Source organism: Mustela putorius, unplaced genomic scaffold, assembly GCF_011764305.1.
Source record: "Mustela putorius furo isolate JIRA1106 unplaced genomic scaffold, ASM1176430v1.1 tig00003909_pilon_pilon_pilon, whole genome shotgun sequence".
Classification (NCBI taxonomy): domain Eukaryota; kingdom Metazoa; phylum Chordata; class Mammalia; order Carnivora; family Mustelidae; genus Mustela; species Mustela putorius.
In genome coordinates this window covers 42,861,029-42,882,982 of record NW_025422057.1, presented here as the reverse complement: position 1 = coordinate 42,882,982, position 21,954 = coordinate 42,861,029, and the positions used below count along the sequence as shown (strand labels likewise).

General features: G+C 49.1%; 1 protein-coding gene across 2 annotated transcripts in view; it reads right to left on the bottom strand.

Annotated features, from left to right (window-relative positions):
* Positions 1–21,954, bottom strand: part of GRID1 (glutamate ionotropic receptor delta type subunit 1) — a 685,082-nt gene that overhangs the window by 200,780 nt on the left and 462,348 nt on the right. For both annotated transcript variants that reach the window (XM_004765778.3, XM_004765776.3), the window contains exons 6-8: positions 19,716–19,886; positions 6,934–7,095; positions 5,355–5,474 (exon numbers count right to left, since the gene is read on the bottom strand). In XM_004765778.3, the coding sequence (XP_004765835.1) occupies positions 5,355–5,474; positions 6,934–7,095; positions 19,716–19,886 (453 nt within the window). The remainder of the gene's footprint in view (positions 1–5,354; positions 5,475–6,933; positions 7,096–19,715; positions 19,887–21,954) is intronic.

Genomic DNA, 21,954 nt, shown 5'->3' with positions numbered 1-21,954 from the left:
GGGAGGGCCGGGGTCCTATGGCATGGCAATCACTACATGATGAGCAATTATTACTCTATGAATTATCAGCAACCACAAGCCCTTCCCAGGGACATGACATCAAGGAGGGCATTTGATTCCTGTCCAAAGCCAGCTTTCACGAAGAATGGAAATTGACAGAGAAGACAAAAGAAGCATCTTAAACTGGTTAAAGGAGAATGAAGCCCTCCCACTTCTTGGGTCGTGGCTGGAATGGGGAGGCCGAGCCAAGGGCCATGGTGGGACTTCAGCAGGCTCCAACAAGAATGGGCTCTGAGGCCCTACTGCTGGCTCTGTGGGGGCAGACAGAGTGGGGTGACAGGAGGATGGGGTGGAAAGGGGGCTGCCTGGAGTTAGGCGTCCTGGAACTGCATGGTCCTAAGCTCAGAAAGAAGGCTCCAGGCTCCACACATCACCCTCAGGAAATCTGCCTTCCAGCCCAGGCACAGATACATGCTTGTTGATGCTGCATAACTGAGTCAATCCAATCTCTGAGCCTCAGTTTCCCATGTGGAGCTGCTCAGAAGACCACAGAGATACTGGGATGGGGGAGATGGTGCAGGGAGACTCAGGACCCTAGACCCCAATTTCCCATCTATTGCAACCACTGCATGTTGGCTTCTACAACTGTTTAATGGTGCCTGGGTTCCAATAAGATTCCGCTGGAACAGATTTTCTAGGACGAAAGAAAAGCCTGAAAACCCCAGACTAAATTCTTCCTCAGTCTCTTGGTTCGAACTGGATTCTACTCTATCACAAGGAGCAGAAACCGTCCTGTTCTCTCACCACACCAAAGTGTTCTTTGCCCTAGAATGCCAACACATAGAGCAAATTCATGGGCTTTCCCGATGCTTCCCACCACTCCCCGCCCCCCAATCCTGACCAAGGAGACAGGCCACCCTCCACTAAGCCAGTAAATCAGGTGGATGGCGCCCATGGGAAATGAGGTTCAAAGGGCCTGCGGGCAGCTGGCTGTCTCCCCAGGGTGTCAGTGTAACAGGCACTCTTCATTGGTAGAAGAGAAAGAGTCTCCCACATCAGTATCACTAGGGTGGAAAAGGGCAGATATCCTCAGTAATCATGCCATGGAAAAATGTTTCTGCAGGGCTGTAGCAGGTGTTATACTCCAGGCAGCTCATGCTTGTGGGAAAGGAAAAAAAAAAAAAAAAAAAAAGAAAGAAAAAAACAAAATGACAACCACGTTTTCCTTCTTCCTTGAATCAAAACAAAACAGTTCTAAAAACAAAATTTCATCAGAGGCCGTGTTCCCAGCACACTCTCCCACTGGGTCTTTATAAAGAGTGGCTACCTGCTCCCATGCATGAAGGGGAGAGGGCACTGCACGGGCACACAGAGCCTCCTCCCTCCTGTCTCTGGCCTCAGGCTTCGGCAGTGGGGTCCAGGGCACTTCAAGGTGGAAGGTCTCATTCTAAGCCTGCGTGCACGTCTCTGCTTTTACACAGTCCGGAGTAGACAGCTCGGGAGAAGGGGTACAGCTCTGCCTGGCAGAAGCTGATGGCGCACCACCCAGGACAGCACTCACTGCCAAGAGTGGCATCGGGGTCATCATACCGACGGAGCCCTTGATTCAACCAGGAGGCTCACGGTATCTGCACCTCCCGTCTGAGAAGATGAAGGTTCGGGGAAGGGAAGTGGCTGCAAAATCTCAGGAGAGGCAGGAGTGACACAAAATCCCCCAGTCGGTGAGGCAACAGACTTGGAAGGCACCATTGTTCACAAGTAGCAGCTCCACAGCTCCTGCTCGGCTCCCTTCTGTCCACAGCGAAACAGCTTTCCATGCCCCCATCTTTGGAAACCCCCATCCAGGGGGCTTCCAACCATGCCACCCCAGCTCATGTTATCCGCTAAGGACATTTGCCTGGGTAAGGCCATGGGACTCCCCTTCACAGATTTCTGTCTGAGCACAGAGAAAACCGAGAAGGAACTGGTGGAGCTCTGACGGTAACAAGCACACACCTCTGGGACAAATGGCAGGCCAAGTCCTGTGGGAGCTGGACGTGACTATGCAGCAAAGCCTGCTCCCCCGTGAGGCTGCTTGGTGACCACCCGTGCCAGGCAGCTCCAAGCAGAACACAGAGATGATTGATATTTTGCCTGGAGTTACACAGCCGGCTGGTGACATAGACCTTTGATCTTGCCATCCAGCACTCCCTCAACAAGAACGCACTTCCTGGATGAGATAATTGAATTAGCATTTGTCCCGCACCCTGCAGCGCAAGGCAATCACCTATTCCTTCCACCCTCTGAAGGGGCTGAGTAATCCACTGTCTCTTGATGCCACTTCATCTAAAGCGTCTGGGTGACTCACCCTCCCTGCAATTCCCCCCAGAGTATTTACTTTAAGAAAACATCCATTTGCTCCCTAATTGAAACAATTGCTCTTGGTATAAATCTTAAAGAAGCCACTTGCTTTTTGTTTTTTTGTGCCTGTGTTTGTTTGCTGTACTTGTTTTTAATCTTATATATACACATGTAAACTTATATCTACATAGACATATATATATACATACATCTACATATAGAAAAGATAAGAGGCCACATACTATATAATATACAGAAGTTATATTATATGTATATATATACCTATTATATATATATATAATAGAGATTAGGATACGCACATATATCAAGACCTAGATCATCTCTGCAGAGAACTCCTGACCCTGCTCCAGCATAACAGCATCTAGCAACCTGCCCAGTCAGCTCCTTTCACCATTTGGAACTGGGTGTGGCCAGAGAGATCCAATGGGGGAACAGTCATCACAGGTGCCCCTGCCTTCTTAGCATGAATGATCTTTGCACTGCCCTGGTGTGCTTCAGCACCCTAACCCTGCCCTCAAGTCAGGTGCCCACCCTAATCTTTACTTTTAGGTCACCCCAATTTCCCAGCCCCATCTTCCACCAGGAACGCATAGCTCAGCCCTGCATTCAAAGGTCGCCCTAGACCTGTGACATTGCGTCCCAATTCCCTCACCTGGCTTTATCCCGAAGCCTCCCAGACCTTGCTCGAATGCACCATGGGCCTGAATAACAAACATTTGCTATGGTAAATCCCATTCCCTGCTTTCCAGATAACTTCTCCTTAACAGAGATAAGCTGCCAGGCAGACAGATAACAACTGGGATATGCAGTTATTAAGGTCAGATTTTAAAATGACAAAAGGATACGCTTTAAAATAAAGCCCACTTGAAAATCAGCTTCCCTTCCAACTCAATTACATTCAGGCCTCCTGCTCTCCGAAGCTCCTTACACTGAGAGATTCCAGCTCCCATTGGAGTTGGGGTATTGGAAGAGTGTTGCCATGGCAACAGGGAAGGCCCAGACACCTGAAACAGGAAGTGGAGGACACAGTGCCTCTTGCCCTCTCAGGCATCTGGAGTGGTCAGTGGGGCCCCCTAGCAGGCGGGGACCCCCACCGACAACATTCTCACCTACTGTGGGACATTGTTGTTGGAGCTGAGCTGAAAGAAGGGGGTTGGGGGCAGCAAGGGAGCCAGCAGGCAGGGCCTGAGTGTCTCTAGCCTCTGAGGATCACTGGGGGATGAAAGCAAGCACGGTGGCAAATGTGACTAGTCGCCTCGGCAGGTAGCTACACTCTGCAAGCCCCTTTGGTATCAGGGTGACTAAAGTGGTTTCCTGATTCTCATTCCTCCTTACCAGGTGGGAGTCCCAACAGGAGCTGATTTCTGTTGTGGTCCTGAATAACAAAGACCAATGCTGACCACCCATTCCTGGTCCCCCATCAAACCTCCCAGCTTTGGGCATCCCTAAGAGACATCATGAGGGCTCCCGGATGCCCTTGACATTGCACATCCCACCCTGGCCCTCCGGGGTAGTACACCATAGTGACCAACACCCTTTACGATGCCACAAACAAACCTCCAAAACGTCACCCAACCTGGTGTGGCATCACAACCAATTATTCAACCTCCTATTATTTATAGGACCAACCAGTGACTCCACCTTCTGTCCTAAAATGAGCTGAAGCTCCCCAACTCCCACATCCCACATGGACCCCCGGCCGTCCCATTCCCTCTGTGGGAAACTGGTCCTCTTCCCATGTGATAACCAATGACCACCCCCAGCACATTCTCCAGCCCTCATACCCTCGGCCACTTCCACACATGCTTCCTTCTACCTGCTCCTCAAAGAGTACAGCCAAAGAAGGCCGTCACCCAGATTAAAAATCTCTCAAGAGCGTGTTAGCATTTCCTGCCTCTCCACTGCCCAACCAATGCCCAAAGCCAGGCTAGAGGCCTCTTTGCTAAAGGTTTATCCTGCCCCAGTAAGAGTTCACTATGTCCTTCTTCTTTTGGGCACTGATTAGTAGAGATGCCCTCCTTTAAATTGTATAGAAATGCATGTGTGTGAGTGTGTCTGTGTGTGATAATATGATCCCATGCCTGAGTGTATGGCAATCAGTTAATGGCCCAACAAACACATGCGCCTTCTGTGTGGGTCATTCCTAGGAATACATCTAAGCCAGCTGCGTGGCCGAGCCTTGCAATCCCATCATCCATTCCACACAGGCTCTAAGTGACCACATCTGGGGTTCTTGGATAACTGTTCCAATACCTTGCTTGCTACATTGACCTCCCGGTCCCAATACCTACTAGTCTTGACTTCACAAGCCTCCCTTTAACTCTGAGGGTTCCAACTCTGGGCAAAGGCTGCCTCCTCCACCCCCAAGTCATTAGTCCTGAAAATCCTTCATAAGAAGAGAGAGGAAGAGGCAAAGTATTACTGGAAAGAGACCCCAGGTCTGCCACTCTCATGAACACCAAATAAAACAGCCCAAACCCACCCTGAGCTATGCAGTTTGTCTACCTACCTCTCCCTTCTCTCCCGAACTGGGCTCCACCCTTCCCTGCTTCTCACCCTCCTTGTGGTTCATTTTTCTGTTCATGGCTTTGTCTCGCTCTTAGATCTAGGGGACACTGGCTGTAACCTCGGACTCCTGCCTCAGCCACAGTTACACCTGTCCCACAGCTGGGCTGATCTCAGCCACTCTGGAAAAACACTACACCCCTTCCAGCCTCAGCCTAGGCCTGCTTGGTTGGCTGCCCAGGGCCAAGCAGCAGGACCAGGTGGTGCCAGGGACCCTGCTGTGCTCAGAAACTGAATCAGTAGAGCTTCCTGATTGAAATACTCTCTGAGCCTTCTCCACACTGTGCCCCGTAAACACCAACATAAAGGGCAGCATTGTCAGAGAGAGACAGGAAGAGGGGACATTGGTGGTGGTTAACACCTGCTCATAACACAGAGCCAGGGGCACCACTGCAGGAAAAGAGGCAGGTGGGGGCCCTAAGACTTACCTTACGCATGTCTTTGCCAAAGGTCTCACTGTAGGTTGTGCCGAGGATTTCAAACTGGACATAGGGATTCGAACTGTCCTCCCGAAACTCCATCACCCCTGTGAGACCAGTGATGTGGCCCTGCAGAAGAGAAGGAAAGCTCATTGAGGAAAATATAGGATGGAATCCCAATGACAAAGAAGGAGAAAAAGGTAGTCCCTACGAATGGGATGATCAAGGTCTTGAGGAAGCACTGGACGGCTGTAATGAGGACAAGGCTGCTAGCAGTCCTACAGCCCCAGAGTAAGATCAACGCTTCCCAGACCTCTGCTCATGGGAAATTTTGAAGGCTCGCACTTGATATTCATCCTGGCAATATGATAAAAGCACTTGCTCCTTCCTATGTATCATGCTAGCCATGAGATCAAAGAATGACAGCTTTGTTTCCACCCTCCTAGAGCTTAGTCTTCCCTTGCAATCTGCACCAGGAGTCACCTTAGCCTGAGCCAAAGGGGGGGGGGCCAAAGGTCAACGGAGCCATATCAGACACACGGTAGTAAGTTACAGGGCAGCATGCCTGTGCCCTGCAGGCCAATAATAGCTCAAATCCTGGCTTTGCTGCCTGTGCCACCTTGGGCAAGCCATCTCCCATCATCTCCAGCCTGGAGTTAATAAGTTCTGCATCACAGAGCCTGCAAGGTTTGAAGGATGCAATGTGTATGAATCACGGTGTCCAGCACAGATGGGATATGGTGGGTGTGGAAGTCCTGCCCTTCTCTCTGGCCATGCACTGGGCTCTGTAGGAGCAGGTGGCAGAGAGGCTGAGGGAGGCTGTGGCGAGTTCCCTCTCTCTTCAAGCCTAGGGTGGGGGTGTCATCCAGCCTTGATCTCCCATACACTATGAGCCAGGGGAGTCCCAGAGTCTGAGCTGGCCAGAGAGGCACCCCAGCTCTGCAGTAAATTCAACCAACACAGAATATGCTCAGTGCTAATGCCACCAAGCACCATTTACTGTGCCTACAACTCCTAGCATCGTAGATGTCCCTAAATGCTCTTCTGAAGCCTCAGGAAGCCAACTCACTGTAACAAGTCTGTGATTACCCAATTCACTCCAAATCCAGCCCTCCAACTCGGTGTCGTGCCTCAGTGTGTACAATACATCATCAACACAGAACACATGTGCACACACACACACACACACACACACAAGCTAAGGTCTTGGTGATCAGCATACACACTGTTGACTGAGACAGCCTGTCTTAGGAACAGTGGCCATCTGGCACACATAAGCTGGGCAGTTGCCTCCGTTGTTTGCTTACTTGTAACCTCAGGCAAGTTACTTAACCTCTCTAAGTCCAATCTCCTTGTAGAAAAACACAAATAATAATAATAATATATCCATGAAGCGAAGCCCAGTTCACCAGCATTTAATGCTGGGAAAGGAAGAGGTGGCACAGAGAGAGGCCTGGGAGGGGCCCGCAGGAGCAACCACGCAGAAAGCTAAGCTTCAGAGCACTTGCTCAAGGGGGTGGGGAAGTGTCTATGCACAAGGAAGGGTCTGTCTTCAGCCTTCATCCAGTGGGTGTCCCCTTACACACACCTTTTTTATTGTGTCCAGCATGGACCTCCCTCCATTCCATGGCTTGGTGGACTTGCGTATACAATTCAGGCTTGCCATGCTGTGCCACTTCCGATCCTCCAGCTTCCGGTGGAAGGCATTGGCCAACATCAGGACGCTATCATACAGGTAGAGGTTGGAGATCTGCAAACACAAAGGCAGTGAAACCCTTTCCACTGATGCATTTTCAGAATTGGGAGAAACCAGCAGAGGGTCTGGGTAATCCAGGGGAACAACACTAACAAGCAGTGCCCAGTATGTAGACCACAGTCTTCTAGCTTCATTCAAAAACCAGGCCAGGCAATGGAGTCCTAAGTAGAATAAGAGCTAGCTCTGCTTCAGGAACTAGAATGGGCAGTAGATCTGTACAACACTAGGAGAACCAGCACGATCAGCACCATGGTTGAGACTTATACACGGGCTTTGTGCAAGAATGCAAGGGGACGTCCTGCTCGGATAACACAGGATAGGGGAAGGATAGGCAGAAAGCTTGGTCTCAAAGGATTCCTAGGATAAAGGATGGGGCAGCATTACAGAGAGGCAGCATTAGGCCAAGGCCCAAAGGTACAAAGGAGCGGGGTCAGATAGGGCAGGATCTAGCAAGCACTATCTATGAAATATTTTAGACTTTGAAATTTTAGGCTATGAAAAAATGTATCTATGAAAAATTTTAGGCTTTATGGACCTTCCAGTCTCTTACACGGGGCTCAATTTTGCTGTTATAGCAGGAAAGCAGCCACAGACAACACAGAAACAAGGGATGTGCCAATAAATCTTTATTAAAAATAAAGACTTAGATAAAATTCGATTTAAAAAAATAGGCAATGAACTAGATCCAGCCCAGGGACCACAACTGGCCAAGTCCTGGGTTAGAGGGACTGAATCCAATACCAAATGTCTGCATCCAGGTGTAGCGCAGAGAGGAAGTGGGATCAAGAGGGAGGCAGGGAGAGCCATGCTGAGCCTTATGGGTCATGCTATAGAGTAACAACACAGGTGACTTTGGGAGAAGGACGCCATTGGTGAATCTGTGCCCTGAAGTCAGATCTTTGTCTTGGAAAGATAGTTCTGGTCCCCAGACAGGTAAAGAGCAGCCTGAGTGACACTGGCAGCTTATGGTAATGGAGATTCTGAGCCCACAGAGCCTACCCTGAAGCGACATCACCGCCAGCCAGGGATAGACTTGGGGATCACAACTGTGCACATATGAAAATACCCTCTGCTGAGCCATCCGCTACAGAGAGATGGCCCACAGAACACACCTCAGAACTCCCAAGAGCACGAGTGTTGGGGAGACACTGGGACAACAGTGAGGAGAACATCAGCATCATGCTGGTATCCACGGATGGGACAGATCTGGCTCACCGTCCTCACAGCAACTGAACACCCTGATGTGCCTGAGCCTGAACACCAGCACCCACCCTCTCAGGGGCCCCTCCAGAGCCCTCTGAAGGAAGGAAGGCAGCCTGGTACTTCTCGTCAGCCCACTCCTCCAAGGGGAGGTCATGGAGCACAAAGGGAGGAGAGTGTAAGGGGCGGGGCTAGGGAGGAGGGGATGTCCGTCCCTGTTCAGGTGTGTGGTCCCTCCTGGTTGCACAAACAACCAATAGCCGAAGTGGGTCAAGGGGATGAGTCTCTGCACACCTCAGCAGCAAGATTTCTGCTAAAAATATTTCAGGAAAACAAAAATCACTGGATATAAATAGGAGAATGTGTCAACCTCACAGGACTCCCAGGAGAATCAAATAAGATCCTTGGTCTGCAGGAAGAACCCCTACTGTCACCCAGCCTTACCTCTCACCACTCCCCAGGCTGGCCCTCACACTCCCGGTACCTACACACCTTGTTCTCCACCTGCAATTTCTTGCCTCACGTGTCTTGGGGTGGGTGCCCCCAAAGCAGAGCCCCAGACAAGAGCTGGGGTAGCCTGGACCGCCCCCTGCAACTGACATAGTGCAGGACCTCAAACCATTTGCTCCATCGTGACTTCTAGCAACTCACGCTAACTGCCTGGGGCATTCCCGCCACCGCTCGTCAAGCAGAGCTGACCACTTCTGCGGGTGTTCACGTGTCCTGGCCTTGCCTGCAGATCCCTGTCTTAAGCACATGCAACCTGCATCCTTACAGCGGTCACAGGGATGTGGGCCACGAAGGCCTGTGGAAGAAGAGGGTGGGGAATGGACAGGTGATGTTTCAAATGTGGCGGCAGTGTGCCTAGATGACGTGGACACTGCCGACTTAGCTAAGGCCTCAGGCCTAGGGGAAGCAGGCATGTCAGTGGCCAGTGTCCTGTTCCAGAGCCCTGTGGTATACAGGGGCTTGCCTGACAGCAGAAAGCGATCATTCCCATCACCAAGAACCTACTTCCTGTCCTACAGGGAATCCCTGAACTGGGTCTCCTAGCCCTCGAGCCCTGGGGGCACATTTGCTCTATGAGAAAGACTAATCCACTCTCTGTGCTTGTCAGATCCCGTCTCTCAGGAGCTCCTACCACTGCAGAATAATTGCTGACAAGTCCACCTCCCTTCTGGAATACAAACTCATAATGAGACGTTGTTATAGGACAATGTCAGCCACTTAGAGTAAGCTTGGTTTATTTTCTTTTTTTCCAAAAGAATAATTCAAAGTGGAGAGTCCTTCATAATGTGAAGATTTCTCTTCTCAAGACATTCATGGGATTCCCAGCCACCCACTCCTAGCTGACGGCATTCAAGCAGCTGACACTCTTTGACCCACATTCTGTCTCATGCACATGCACACACCACTCGGGACAGCACTGCCCCAGCCATGGCCCAGACCAGCACCCAACGTAATATCCCTTTTTACCTCCAGCACTTCTGTTCACAATGAATTAAGGTACTTAACGAGAGTATGAATGCAGAGAGGCTGGCAATGAAGAGGCAAAAACAGGATGTGACTCAGAAAGGCCAGAGGAAGCCCTTGGTCCTCCCACAAGTATGTCTGCTGGGAAGGGTGACCGCATTTCAGGTCAAAGGAACAAGCTTTCAGTTTAAAGGCTTCAGCAATGCTCTTTCCACATAGATATATCTGGAAATATATACATGTATGTGATAGATATAACTTATACATATATACATGTATGCATGTATACATATATATACATATGTATATGCATATATCAATGTGTACATATTCATATATAACTTGTAAATAACTCTTGTATATGAAACTTTTATATGTGGGTGTGTGAGTGTGTGTGTGTGTGTGTGTGTGTATAAAACTTTTCTTACCATCTCTAACCATAGCATCCAGCACCAACCATATGGTTGGTGCTTAATGCATACTCGATGGGTGGATGGATAGAGGGATAAATGGATAGATGGACTGGGGGATGGGTAGGTGGGAGTGAGGAGGGACAGGTGGATGGAAGGATGGAGGGGGAGATGGATGGAGGGACAGATAGATGGGTGAATGGAGGATATATGTCTTGCTAAGAGGATATACACTGATCTTGGTCCCCAAAAAGAGAGAACAAGAGGAAGAAGAGACTGGCCACCTCCACTTTGACTTGGGAGAGAACTTCCTTTGTTCAAACACAACTTGCTTCTCATCTACAGCCTACTCAGAATGTCTTCTTGATCCCCACTTGGAGCTCCACATCCTCTTACTCCTGTCCCTTCTCCTGGTTAGATGCTATGTCAGTACTCTTCCCTACTGTAGGCAGACACTAACACCCTGTGTTGATCTGTGGCCCTATCTCTCCTGTCCTACCTCGGCATCCTCCCAATTAGGTGATTTGCCAGTTTCACTGGTGGGGACACCAAGGGAGGGCACTATCTTTACATTCCAGCTGTTTGCAGACTGGAGTTGGAACCTTTGGGGGAAAGATCAAGAGCAGATAGTAGAAAGGCAGCCTCTGCTTGGGGCTTCATCTGGGTCAGGACAGACATAAAGCAAGCCTTTTCTCAGGGGAGGTGGGTGGAGACCAAGTGTCAGGGGATGGTCATGATCGGCGCCGAACCAAGAAAAGTGGTCTGGAAGGAGAGAGACTCCCCGCTACATGAACACTCACTCATGGTTGGGCTCAAGGGGTTAACAGCCCAAGAAGAGCTCCAGGCCACAGGAGCAGAGAAAAGGCTCCTGGTTTGAAGGACTCTTTCCCTCACTTCTCAGTTAAGGTACAGCACAGAGCTCTTTCACAGAAGACAGACAAGCAGAGCAGGGACTGTCATTATTTAAACCTTCATCCCCTCTGGCTGGCCTAGGGACATTATAGCACAAAAGTGACAAGGAAGCAAAACCGAAAAAAAAAATTTTTTTTTTTCAGGTGAAAGTAGGCATGAGAAGCAGAAAACAGACTGAAGTTTGAGGCCAAGGGCATGGCAGAGGAAAGACCTGGATGCAAAGCAAAAGGCCTGGAACCAGGTCAGAGATGCCAGAGGGAGTAATGTCAGAGGCAGACAGGAGCCAGAGCCAGGCAAAGGGCCTGAGGCTGGAGCCTATGGCCTCCGCTCTAAGTGGGGACAGAGCTGGAACGGAGGCCAGCAAATTCATTTCCCCACCTGAGAGATACATGCCCGATTCCTCTTTCAATGTCACACTGTACGACTCTGACTCAACTCTGTGTACAGCCTAGCCAGGTGACCTGGTAGGAAGAGCAAGAGCTTTGGAATCATCCCATCCTGGGCCAGCTTTGCTCATTGCCATTCATTCCTCCAGTGCATGGACCTAGCAAGTGTTCAGTACATGCTTACTGAACGGGTGACCTGAATCTTCCACTCGCTGACAAAGTCACGTTAAACAAGCCATTTAATGATCTAGATTCATCTCAAGGACAATCAAATCCAATAGGATCAATGATCCCGGAGAGGTGCAGTGGGGGTGACCCGAACTTACTGCCCTGAGAAATGCGGACACTAGTACACCCAGGTGCCATGCTCTCTGGGGGCAGCTTTTTTTAATGGAAGAAATGGAAGGGGGAATGAAGGATCTACACAGGTTCCTGACTTTGATGTGGATGGTCTGAGAGCTCCTCCAGCATGTCCCCGTCTCTGAGCCTAGCACAGGTCTGGTACACTGAAGCCTCGGGACTACTGGGAAACCGAACTTGTTCTGCCAACACCATTTACCCTCTCACCCAGGGCCCATTGGTCTGAAAGCTGCTTAAGGGCGAGCAGGAGTCATATCTGGATTTTGCAGCTGGTGACTGGGAAGTCTGAGCGAGGATCCCCTTGAGCATTATGTGCCCAGCTCAGCCTGAAAGCAGCTTGCCTGGACCCGTATCCCTGGTCTCCTCCTTCCCCAGCAGTGAAGTACAGCTGCCACAGTCCCCAGTCCTGAGCTGGGTCTTCTGGGGCTGCACGGGCTGAAGTGATGCAGAACTGCCTGTATGGGAAAGGCTACATCTCTACCCTCAGGGAGTTGCATAAAAGGTACCAATATAGGAAGGCCCAGAGTGGGGGCCTCACGATGCCCTGACTCAGGTTCCTGAAAGGGGGGTGGCTTGGCCCATTGCAGGGGAAGGTCTGACATTGGCACCGCAGGGCTGGCTCAGCCACAGGAGCCTTCTGCAGCCCACTCTGCCATGAGACCACCCAGGTGGGCAGGAGAAAAGTGGAGGCAGGCAAGTATGCCTAGAACAGGGGCAGCTATAGCCCAGCCCTGTGGGAACCACCTTGTTCTATACTCTGTCACCTGTTACCCGTTACCTGCTCCTGACCAGACTTAGGGGCTTCAATCCCAAGGAAGCTTCCTTATGTCCTCTCTATGTGGTGACTTCCCACAACCACAGCATGGTTCAGGTGCCCTCATTTCTCCCTAGGGAAACAGCAACCACTGCTTACCTTGTCTCCCAGCCCACTCCCCCATACCCCCTCCTCCTTAGTACCCTGGCAGCTACCCTCTGCCCTGACTGAACTCCAACACCTCTCACCTCCCACCCCTCCCCTCAGACACTGAACTCAGCCCCTGCTTTCCTGGGCCCCTGAGTTTCTGTATATGCTATTTTGTTCTAATCTGTACATGCTGCGGAAGAGAGACAAAACTTCCCCATTTATTTAGAGTTTGTGGGAATTAAGACAGAGCATAATGAGTGCATAAGGAGTGTTTGTAGAATTAGTGAATGCTAAATGAATAGATTTAAGTCTGTTCTTAGAAAAAAAAATAAAAAACAAAACACCAAGGTAAAGACATATCAAGGTATTTGCAAAGAGAATGCTTCCTACAATATGACTGACAGAGGATAGAGGCCACACTGGGAAAAGGGGATATGTTCCATGGAATGATATGTTCCATAGGGAAGTGTCCATCTCCAGACACAATCTGGGCATTTCCAGGAGACTGGGGAGCAGGCGGGGGCAGGGATCATGGCAAGGCTTGCATTTCCAAAGCCAATAACCTGTGCAAGAAGTGGGTCCTCAGGAGGGAAATGGGAAAGGTGAGGACACATGTCTGGGAGGTAGAGGACAGAAATTGGCCAGAAGCTCTTGACTAGGGCCTGCAAGTTCTTGAGAAACCCAGGTAGACCCTCCTGGCTGCTGGATAACCAAAGACCAATCGCATGAAGCCAACCGAGGACTCAAGATGGAAAAACAGATTTCATTTTTTTAAGAGTTAGCACCAGAATCCACACTACATCAGTAACTATATTTTATTTAGGAAACTACCTGCATCAGCAGGAACGAAGGCTACCAGTAAAACTGTTAAGTTGATCTTCATGAAAAAATGAGAATTTACTTTGGAGTCAAGACCCAGAGAGAGAAAATAGAGGATAGATAGGAAGGCCAGCAGGAAAGAGAGGATAGAGCCCAAGGGGGAGGGGACAAGCAGGGAACATTCCCCAGCAGGAGGGGACTTAGGACCTCACAGGCTATCTGTGCCACTACAATGCCAATGCCCCACCCTGGCCCCTACCATACGTGACAGCATCTTTGAGACTTGGGTTTATGCGTGAAGCCAAGAAAGGCACTGATTTTGCATCTGGGTCAGCACTGAGTGAGGTGCAGCCCGTCCCCTCTGAAGCCCAGATGATCTGTTTACTTACCTGAGTCCCCAGAAGCGGGATTAGGGCCAGGAGAAATGAAAATATAAGCTTCCCCAGCAAGCCTCCCCCTCCCTGGGAAATACGCTAAGCTCTTCAGGAGAGCTATCCTCTCCTGATCCCATCAGGACCCCAGCAGGTGGAGACCTGTGCCCACCGCCCTCAGACTGGAAGGGAGAGGCCCCTGAGGGACAACGGCCCCACTGTATAGCCAGCTCTCGGGAGACGTTTCCCTGTAGCAAATCTGAGGGTGCTCCAGCCTTGTCTCCATTACGCGCCAGGGCCCAGGGAATTGTTGCGCCTTCACATTATCGAGGGAAGAATCATGCTTGAAGGCAAAGGAAGACGAATGGCAGGCCAGGGTCACAGCCACACAAGCCAGGTCCATCTTGACACCAGACCATTATCCCCCCCCCACGCCAGAGAGAGAAACCTCAGAGATGTTTTCATTAAGAAAGTCTGCATTTCCTCCAGGCTCCTATGGAGCCCAGTTTTCTCTTCCCTCCATCATTAATCAAGCCAAGGGGACTGTTCAGGGAGACCTCACAGGGGCAAACAGCAGGAACTAACGTCACACCAGAGCCTCAAACAGGCTCTGGTCATCCAGCAAAGTCAGACAAGCAGCCAGCAGAGGGTCCTGCTGGGAGGACAAGCTGATGCCCAGATGTCACAGCTTGAGAAACCCATCCCCAGGCAAGGTCTTTCTGGCCAACTGCTGCCAGCCCGCCCATCCTGAGAGAGGCTCCCACAGCCCGGTCTGAGAAGGGAGCAGATAGTAAAGGGGATGGGGCAGAGGGCAAAGGGGATGGGGAGCTCTGCTCACCACCCAAGCCCCAGGGATGGCAGTGCAGGGAGAGGCATTGGTCCCAACCTGATGCTCTCTGGGCTCCAGATGCGCAGGTGGCTGTGTGTGGCCAGGACAGCAGCTGGCTGCAGCCAGAGAGACCATCTGTGTGACTGTCTCTGACAACGGCAGTGAGGATCACGCTTCACCATGTGCCCGACAGGCCTCCTGACCAACGGTTGCTCTGTGTTCCCTCTGAGGGTTTAGGGTGAAAAATGGAAAGCACTGAAAGTGACATGAAGTCCAAGGTAGCTACGGTGTGGGGTAACTCACTGTCACTCCAGAGGAAAGGCTTCTACTGGGAGACTGGCAAAAAACTTGTAGCCAGAGAATAATCCAGAAAGCCCTACAGAAATAGGGACAGATGGGGAGGGGGAGTTTTGAAATATTTTCATAGACTCAGCAAGAAAAGAGTGAATCCATCTATCAAGTCACTGGACACTTTAAAAATGCACTAAGAGGAGAAATTCCAACGTGAGGGGGCATTTATAATAATACCGCATTGGTCCCCATAACTTAATTCAAGAATCAGGCTCCATGCAGTTCCTATCACGGTGCCTATTCCCCTTTGAAAACCCATTTGAATATAAACGGGGTCACAATGTGACAATATGTCTGTTAGTTCCATTGCAGCCCAGAAGTCACCAGACGGCATGTTCTGAAGATGGAGTACTTTCTAGATTCTCCTCTGAGCAAGGCTGTCTACGAAATCTTAGCAAAGTCTCAAGGTTCTTGGAGACTAGTTATCACTTTTATTACTGGCCGAGTCAGACAGGCCCTAAACTAACTTGTCAGGAAAATAAGAATGAGAAATACCCAAATGAGACAGTGCTTTGTAGAGGAAAGTAGACAAGAGCACGCGGGCAAATATAATGCTTTTTGGAGCTCCGAGAAGTCACTTACTTAGGTATTTTTCCTCCAAGAGTCTTTCTTTTTACTAAATAGGAACCAAATTGATTTGCTATAAGAGGGCTGGCTTTGGGTCTGGAGCACAGAAAATCCTGACCGCAGGCCTAATAGAAGAAAATAGGGTTCCTGAGCCCAGCTCGGTGGAGGAGCCAAGAGATAGACGATCTGGTAAAAACTTCCCATTCATGATGGTCCTCAGGAAAACTTCTAACCCCGAGTTATTGTCCTAAGATTAGCAGCCGTCTGGGGTAAGAACGAAAAGATGGACTTGAGAGCTCCACTTCCAAAAGGATTTTCATTAATTCCATCAAGACAAAGTTAATAATCCATGACATAAATGTTTTATTTTTTCTTGAGTTCATTGTTCTAAACATGTTAGAGTCTTCTCAATAAATCTCACAGCTAGAGGCTAGTAGAAATTAGTTTGTTTTCTATACTGTCATTAAGAAATAAAGAAGTGGTAATAGCTACTAAGGAAACTCAAAGAGAATGGCTTGTAAATGAGATGAATCTGGGAGTTGGGCTGGATGAGGAAGTAAATCCGCATTTCCCTCTCGTCACACCCCCACTCAAGGCACAGGCAACAAATAGAGACAGATTCCTTTAATAAAGTGCTTTATTTATAGATATATAAGGAGACTCCTGGAAGCAGTTTAACTTGTGTTAAGATGTGCATCATTAACAGATCTAGCCCATCAGTCCTTATGGAGGGTCTACAACAAGCAGGGTCTTGTTGGGAGGGCTGAGTGGGTCTCCCGGACATGGCCTCTCCTCCCCGACACGAGGCAGCTCTGATGGAGCGCCTGCGGGAGTGGTGTGGACAGTAAGTGGCACATGAAGCCCGAGACACAAGATGGGGCTAGACCGATGGGAACTGCTCTCCCTCCCGCTGTGATGCGTTTAAAGAGCTGGCTCAGAAAGACAAGTGGACTATACCTTACAAAAAGAGAAAAAAAAAATGAGGCCATGGTTAGCCTTTCGGCAGACGCTGAATACATCTGACCACCTCCTCTATAGTAACACAGTTAATAGCTCAATCTTGTTCTAGATGCTTCCTGTATGCTCCCTCTTTTAATTTTCATTATGTCCCTGAGGGATAGACATTTTCCTTCCAATTTACAGAACAGGAAACTGAGGCACAAAATGACAAATAAATAATAATAATGAAATAATTCATTAGTACCTAGAGTTACTGGGATTTGAACCGAGGGGATGTAGCTCTTGTGCTCCTGCTGCTACTGCTACTACTGCTACTACTGTTAGTGCTAGTACTATTACTGCACTGACACTGCTACTACTACTTCTGCTACTACTAGTAGCACTGTTACTGTACTGCTACTACTATTAATGCTATCGTTGCTGCTGCTATTACTATTAGCACTGTTACTACAGAGTGGACTGCTACTGCTGCTGTATCACTATTACTGCTACTATTACTACTGTCACAGCTGCTACTACTGTTACTACTGCTGCTACTACTAGTACTGTTATTGCACTGCTACTATTACTGTTACTACTACTACTAACCGTACTGTTACTGCACTGCTACTACTATTACTACTAGTACTGTTACTGTACTATTACTACTGCTAGTGTTACTATTGCCACTATTACTACTGTCGCTACTACTAAAACTCCTGCTGCTACTACCATCACTGCTGACTACTGTTGCTACTAATAGTACTGCTACTGCACTCCTCCTACTACTACTGTGATTGTTGCCACTGCTACGGCTACTCCCCTGCCACAAGATCTCTGTGATGTGCCTCTTCCATCCTGCTCTTGATGTAGGGCCTGGGTGTCAACAGGAACAGACAAAGGCAGACAGGATGGTCAGGGTTCTAGGTCTGATATTGCCTTTACCACATTTGATGATAACGAGCCACATACCTCAGAGCTGTGCCTCTGTTTACCCTCTTAAGAGACCTTCAAGTGTTGAAAGCTTGGGGAGAACAGCCTGGGAGTAAGACCCTTCCAGGGTCTGGCTACACAGAGAATGACAGAATCCCCTCACCCTCCTGCCCCAGGTGAGGACACAGTGTTGGGCACACAGTGTCTGAGCTGCTACTCGTCTCACCCTCCCCCTATCCACCGAATCAGTAGGGGTGGTAAACAGGCACAGAGAGGGGGACTTATTTGGTCCTACTTCTTCTTCTAAGCTCTAAAAAGGAGGAAGGTAGAGCAGGCCAGCAGCACCCCAAAATGTAAAATCTTGTATGAAGCACATTCCACCCCTGGCCCATATGCCCAGGGCTCTTGAGTCCACAGGCCCTGCAGGGGCCTTTGTCCACTCCCTTGGCTGATCCTTCACCACCTTAGAAAGCCCTCAGACATTGTGGTGGCTTCCTGGAACAGTGTATATGGGAGTAGTGGGAATTACTCCAGCTAAAATCTGTGTCTGCTATGTTTCCTCATCAACCAAGAATATATTTCTAGCGTTTACCATCTATTGGGTCATGTTTCCTTCCCCCCTCCCTAAATATAAGATTACAGTATGGATTGGATGCTTTGGTAGATTCCACAGGACCCAGCCCACTCCAGAGATTCTAACCATCCCCCTCCCCAAAATGTGTGCCCCCGGGTAAGGTAATACCAAAATGTCCTGGGACAGAACGGATGCTCAGGCAGCAGACACAGCATGTCTGTCCTGAACCCTGATTTCTACTCCTCAAGCCTGGCTGGGTAGAGGAGGCACAATTATTTCCAAACACTGAATGCAAGCATATCACATGCATAAATTTCTGGGCAATCGTTGCAAACCCAGTTAGGAGAAATTTCCTTCTGTTATGGGTCTGCCACCAGCAGCAGATGAAAGTTTCCTTTAAGTTTGTATTTATTTATTTATTTATTTATTTATGAGAGAGCATGAGTGTGAGGGAGAGGGCGAGAGCATCTAAAGTAGACTCTGCACTGAGCACAGAGCTCAACATGCAGCTCAGTCCCACAACTACAAGATCAGGATGTGAGCTGACCAAGAGGTGGACACTTTACTGACTGAGCTACCCAGGTGACCCCATATGAAAGTTTTCTTACACACAACATTCTTTTTTTTTTTTTTTTTAAACATTTTATTTATTTATTTGACAGACAGAGATCACAAGTAGGCAGAGAGGCAGGTAGAGAGAGAAGAGGAAGCAGGCTCCCTACAGAGCAGAGAGCCCGACATGGGACTCGATTCCAGGACGCTGGGATCATGACCCGAGCTGAAGACAGAGGCTTTTAACCACTGAGCCACCCAGGCGCCCCTACACACAACATTCTTAATGAAGAAGTGGATTCCTGGCTGCCAGAGGACAGTCTTCACCATGCTTCATCGTTATTCCCAAACACCCAGAGAGAAAACCACCTCTTCCAATAGGTACACAACCTCACATTTTCCTCCCTGGCCCCAGGAGAAGCTAACGCTGATTGCATGTATGGTATAAGGTGTGGCAGAAGCACTGTCCAGAAACACTGGACCTGTTGCCTTAGAAGGAATGCAACACCTAGGCAAGTCAAGGTCCTACCTTTTGCCTCTCCCTCTTCAGCTGGGACTCCAGCAGTGTCATGGTTGACCTAAACACTAGCCCTCAGCAGATGAGCTGGAATAGACTCTAGTTGATTCACAGGACCTATATCTGTATTATTGACTTCTCACAGGGAAGACCCTAAAACAGACTCAAACGATGACTCCCCATCCCCAATCCCGCCAAGCAAACCCATCACCCACAAAGAAGCCCAAGACACGGTGATCGCTTTCATCCCTGAGCATGTAACTTTTAAATACAAGAGACACCCAGTGAGCTAATAGGCCCGTCTGCTGACAACAGGCATAATTGCCTGCTAATGCTGCTCAGAGGCACTGCCCAGTTGACTGGTTTCAATTTCAGCAAAGACAGGGTTCTAGCAATTAAAGTTGGTGGGAAACAGCACTCAGCTGAAGCTGAGGCATATCTTTGCCCCTAGCCTGTAGCAGGCCAAGGGCATGGGTGAGACCCCTTTCTGGAGGGAGCTCAGGAGCGAAGCACTGACCTGCAGCATCTGGAGGTAGCCTTCCTGGGGGTCACAGAGCAGGGAGGAGATGCGGTGGTTGTTCCTCATGCATTTCTGGTTGTCCTTTGCAGATGGGAAAATCTGCCGGACCACAGTCATCCGGCCAAGGGCGCTGTGCACCAGATCCAGGATCTCCGGGTCGCTGATTTCCTAGGGAGACAAACAGACTCAGGCTCACCATGGACTCACCAACTGTGTCTGCAAAAGGCCCCTCGGGAGATATCGATGGCCAACTTCCCCAGCAGCTGGTGCTGAAGGGGTCAAAGGCTTGGGCCCACGTCACACAGTTCATTAGTTGGTTATTTATAACACTCGCTAACCCTAAAATGCAAATAAGATTATTCAACAGCTTTCCTGCAGGCCAAAAAAGATATCTGGCTACCAAACCACCATGCCTTGGCTTCCATGGGGTCAAGCTCTCAAGAATCCATCCTGCCAAATGCCATAGTAGGCAGCTGCTAGAAGTCAAAGCTACATTTCCTATTGGGGGTCATCATCTACCTGAGAGAAACAAACCTGGTTTGGGCCAAAATGCAATTAAGTTTCCCTTAATTCTTTAACAATTAGATTTGCTTTTCTTTTTCTTAAGGTCTTTCAAATTTTGAAAATATACCCACTCATTCCTTGCATAAGACCTACCCAGCATCTCCTATGTGGTTTGTTCCTGTACTAAGCACTGGGGAGATGACCTTGAATGAGTCAGGCCTAACCCAACCCAGTAAAGTTTCCAGTCTGCATAGCATGAAATATGCCAAGTGCCACCATAAGGAAATCTAGGGGCCAAGGAAACTCATTGTGCTTCCATGGTGGACATCTACACACATTATCTCATTTGGTGCTCACGACTGCAGGAGTTCTGTGAGGTAAATCCCATTATTACCCCATTTTCACTGAGCATTTGCAAGCAGAGAAACAGCAAAGGCAGCAGACCACAGGGAGCTCCTTCCAGGATAAGACTTCTATGAGGAATTAGCACTGACACTGAACCTGAAGGATGAACTTGTTAGGCAAAGTGCTGGAAGTGTTATGTGGGGGCAGGGCAATGCAGAACTGAGTTGCTGGGAGTGCTGCTGAAGACCGAGGCTTGGGGGGTGTGGGGGGGAGACACAACAGGACACCCTGTGGCACAGGATTTCCAGCAGAGGCAGCAGGGCCCATGAAGTCCGCTGTCCCCCACCCCCTACCCATGGTTTCCCAGGCAGAAAGGAGGAGTGGTCAGGGGCAGCCACAGAGCTGTGGTGGGGCGGGGTCCTCATACTCGGCCAAGGGCAATGAGAAGCCCTGGAAAGGTTTAGGTACAAACCCGGGGCTCTGATCAGTTTTTCTTTTCTTTCTTTCTTTCTTTTTTTTTTTTTTTTAGGATGTGGAAATATAAGGGGTTTTTTTCTTAACAAAAGCCTGTGTCTGCTTGCCTTAGGGAGAGACGAGAGGGGCAAGACAGTAACCAAAATGCTTCAAGGCTAGAAGCAAACCAGCAATGACAAAAAATACAAACTAACAAAAATCAAGGGTTTGGGAGGAGGAGTCAAGTTCAGAAAAGTGCTTGTTTACTGTCTCTCAAACTTGGCTAAATTGGTGGTTGGTTGCAAGTCAAGATTTTGACTGTGAATAACTTATGTCTTAAAATAGGTTTTAAATCTTTCTCCTTGCAGATGATACATTCTAGCTTTGAGATGATGAACTGGTATAAATGAAGGTAAGAAGATTAGAAATCAGTGAACCAGGCTTTCAGATCACTTACACCAGAATACAACATGTTGAAGGGTGAACTGTTAACATATCTATTCCAGGAACTGTCTTAGGAACCTGATGTGAGCGTGAAGACTGGCCAGTTGAAACCATATGCAGATCTGGGAGAAAGGGAGACAGTAAGACTTGTATCCTTTTAGATAGCTCCCAGAGATGCAGAATTGCAGTAATCTTAAAAAAAAATTAAAATATAAATAAAATAAAGTGAATCTGGGTTAGAACCACTAAACTTTGCATTTCAAACAGAAGACTGGTGAAGGAAAGGTGATCAACAGACGGGAGATGGGGAAAGGGCAAAGTGTTCGCATCTGAGGGCCACCAGAATGTACCCAGAACGAGCTAGGCTTCAGGAACCCGAGCAGAGGTAGAGACCATAGATGAGCAGGATGTTTGCGCTCTGCTCTTAGCTGCCTTGCTAACAGAAGCCCTGCCCTGAGCATAGGCCAGTGGGGTGAGAGAAACCACATTC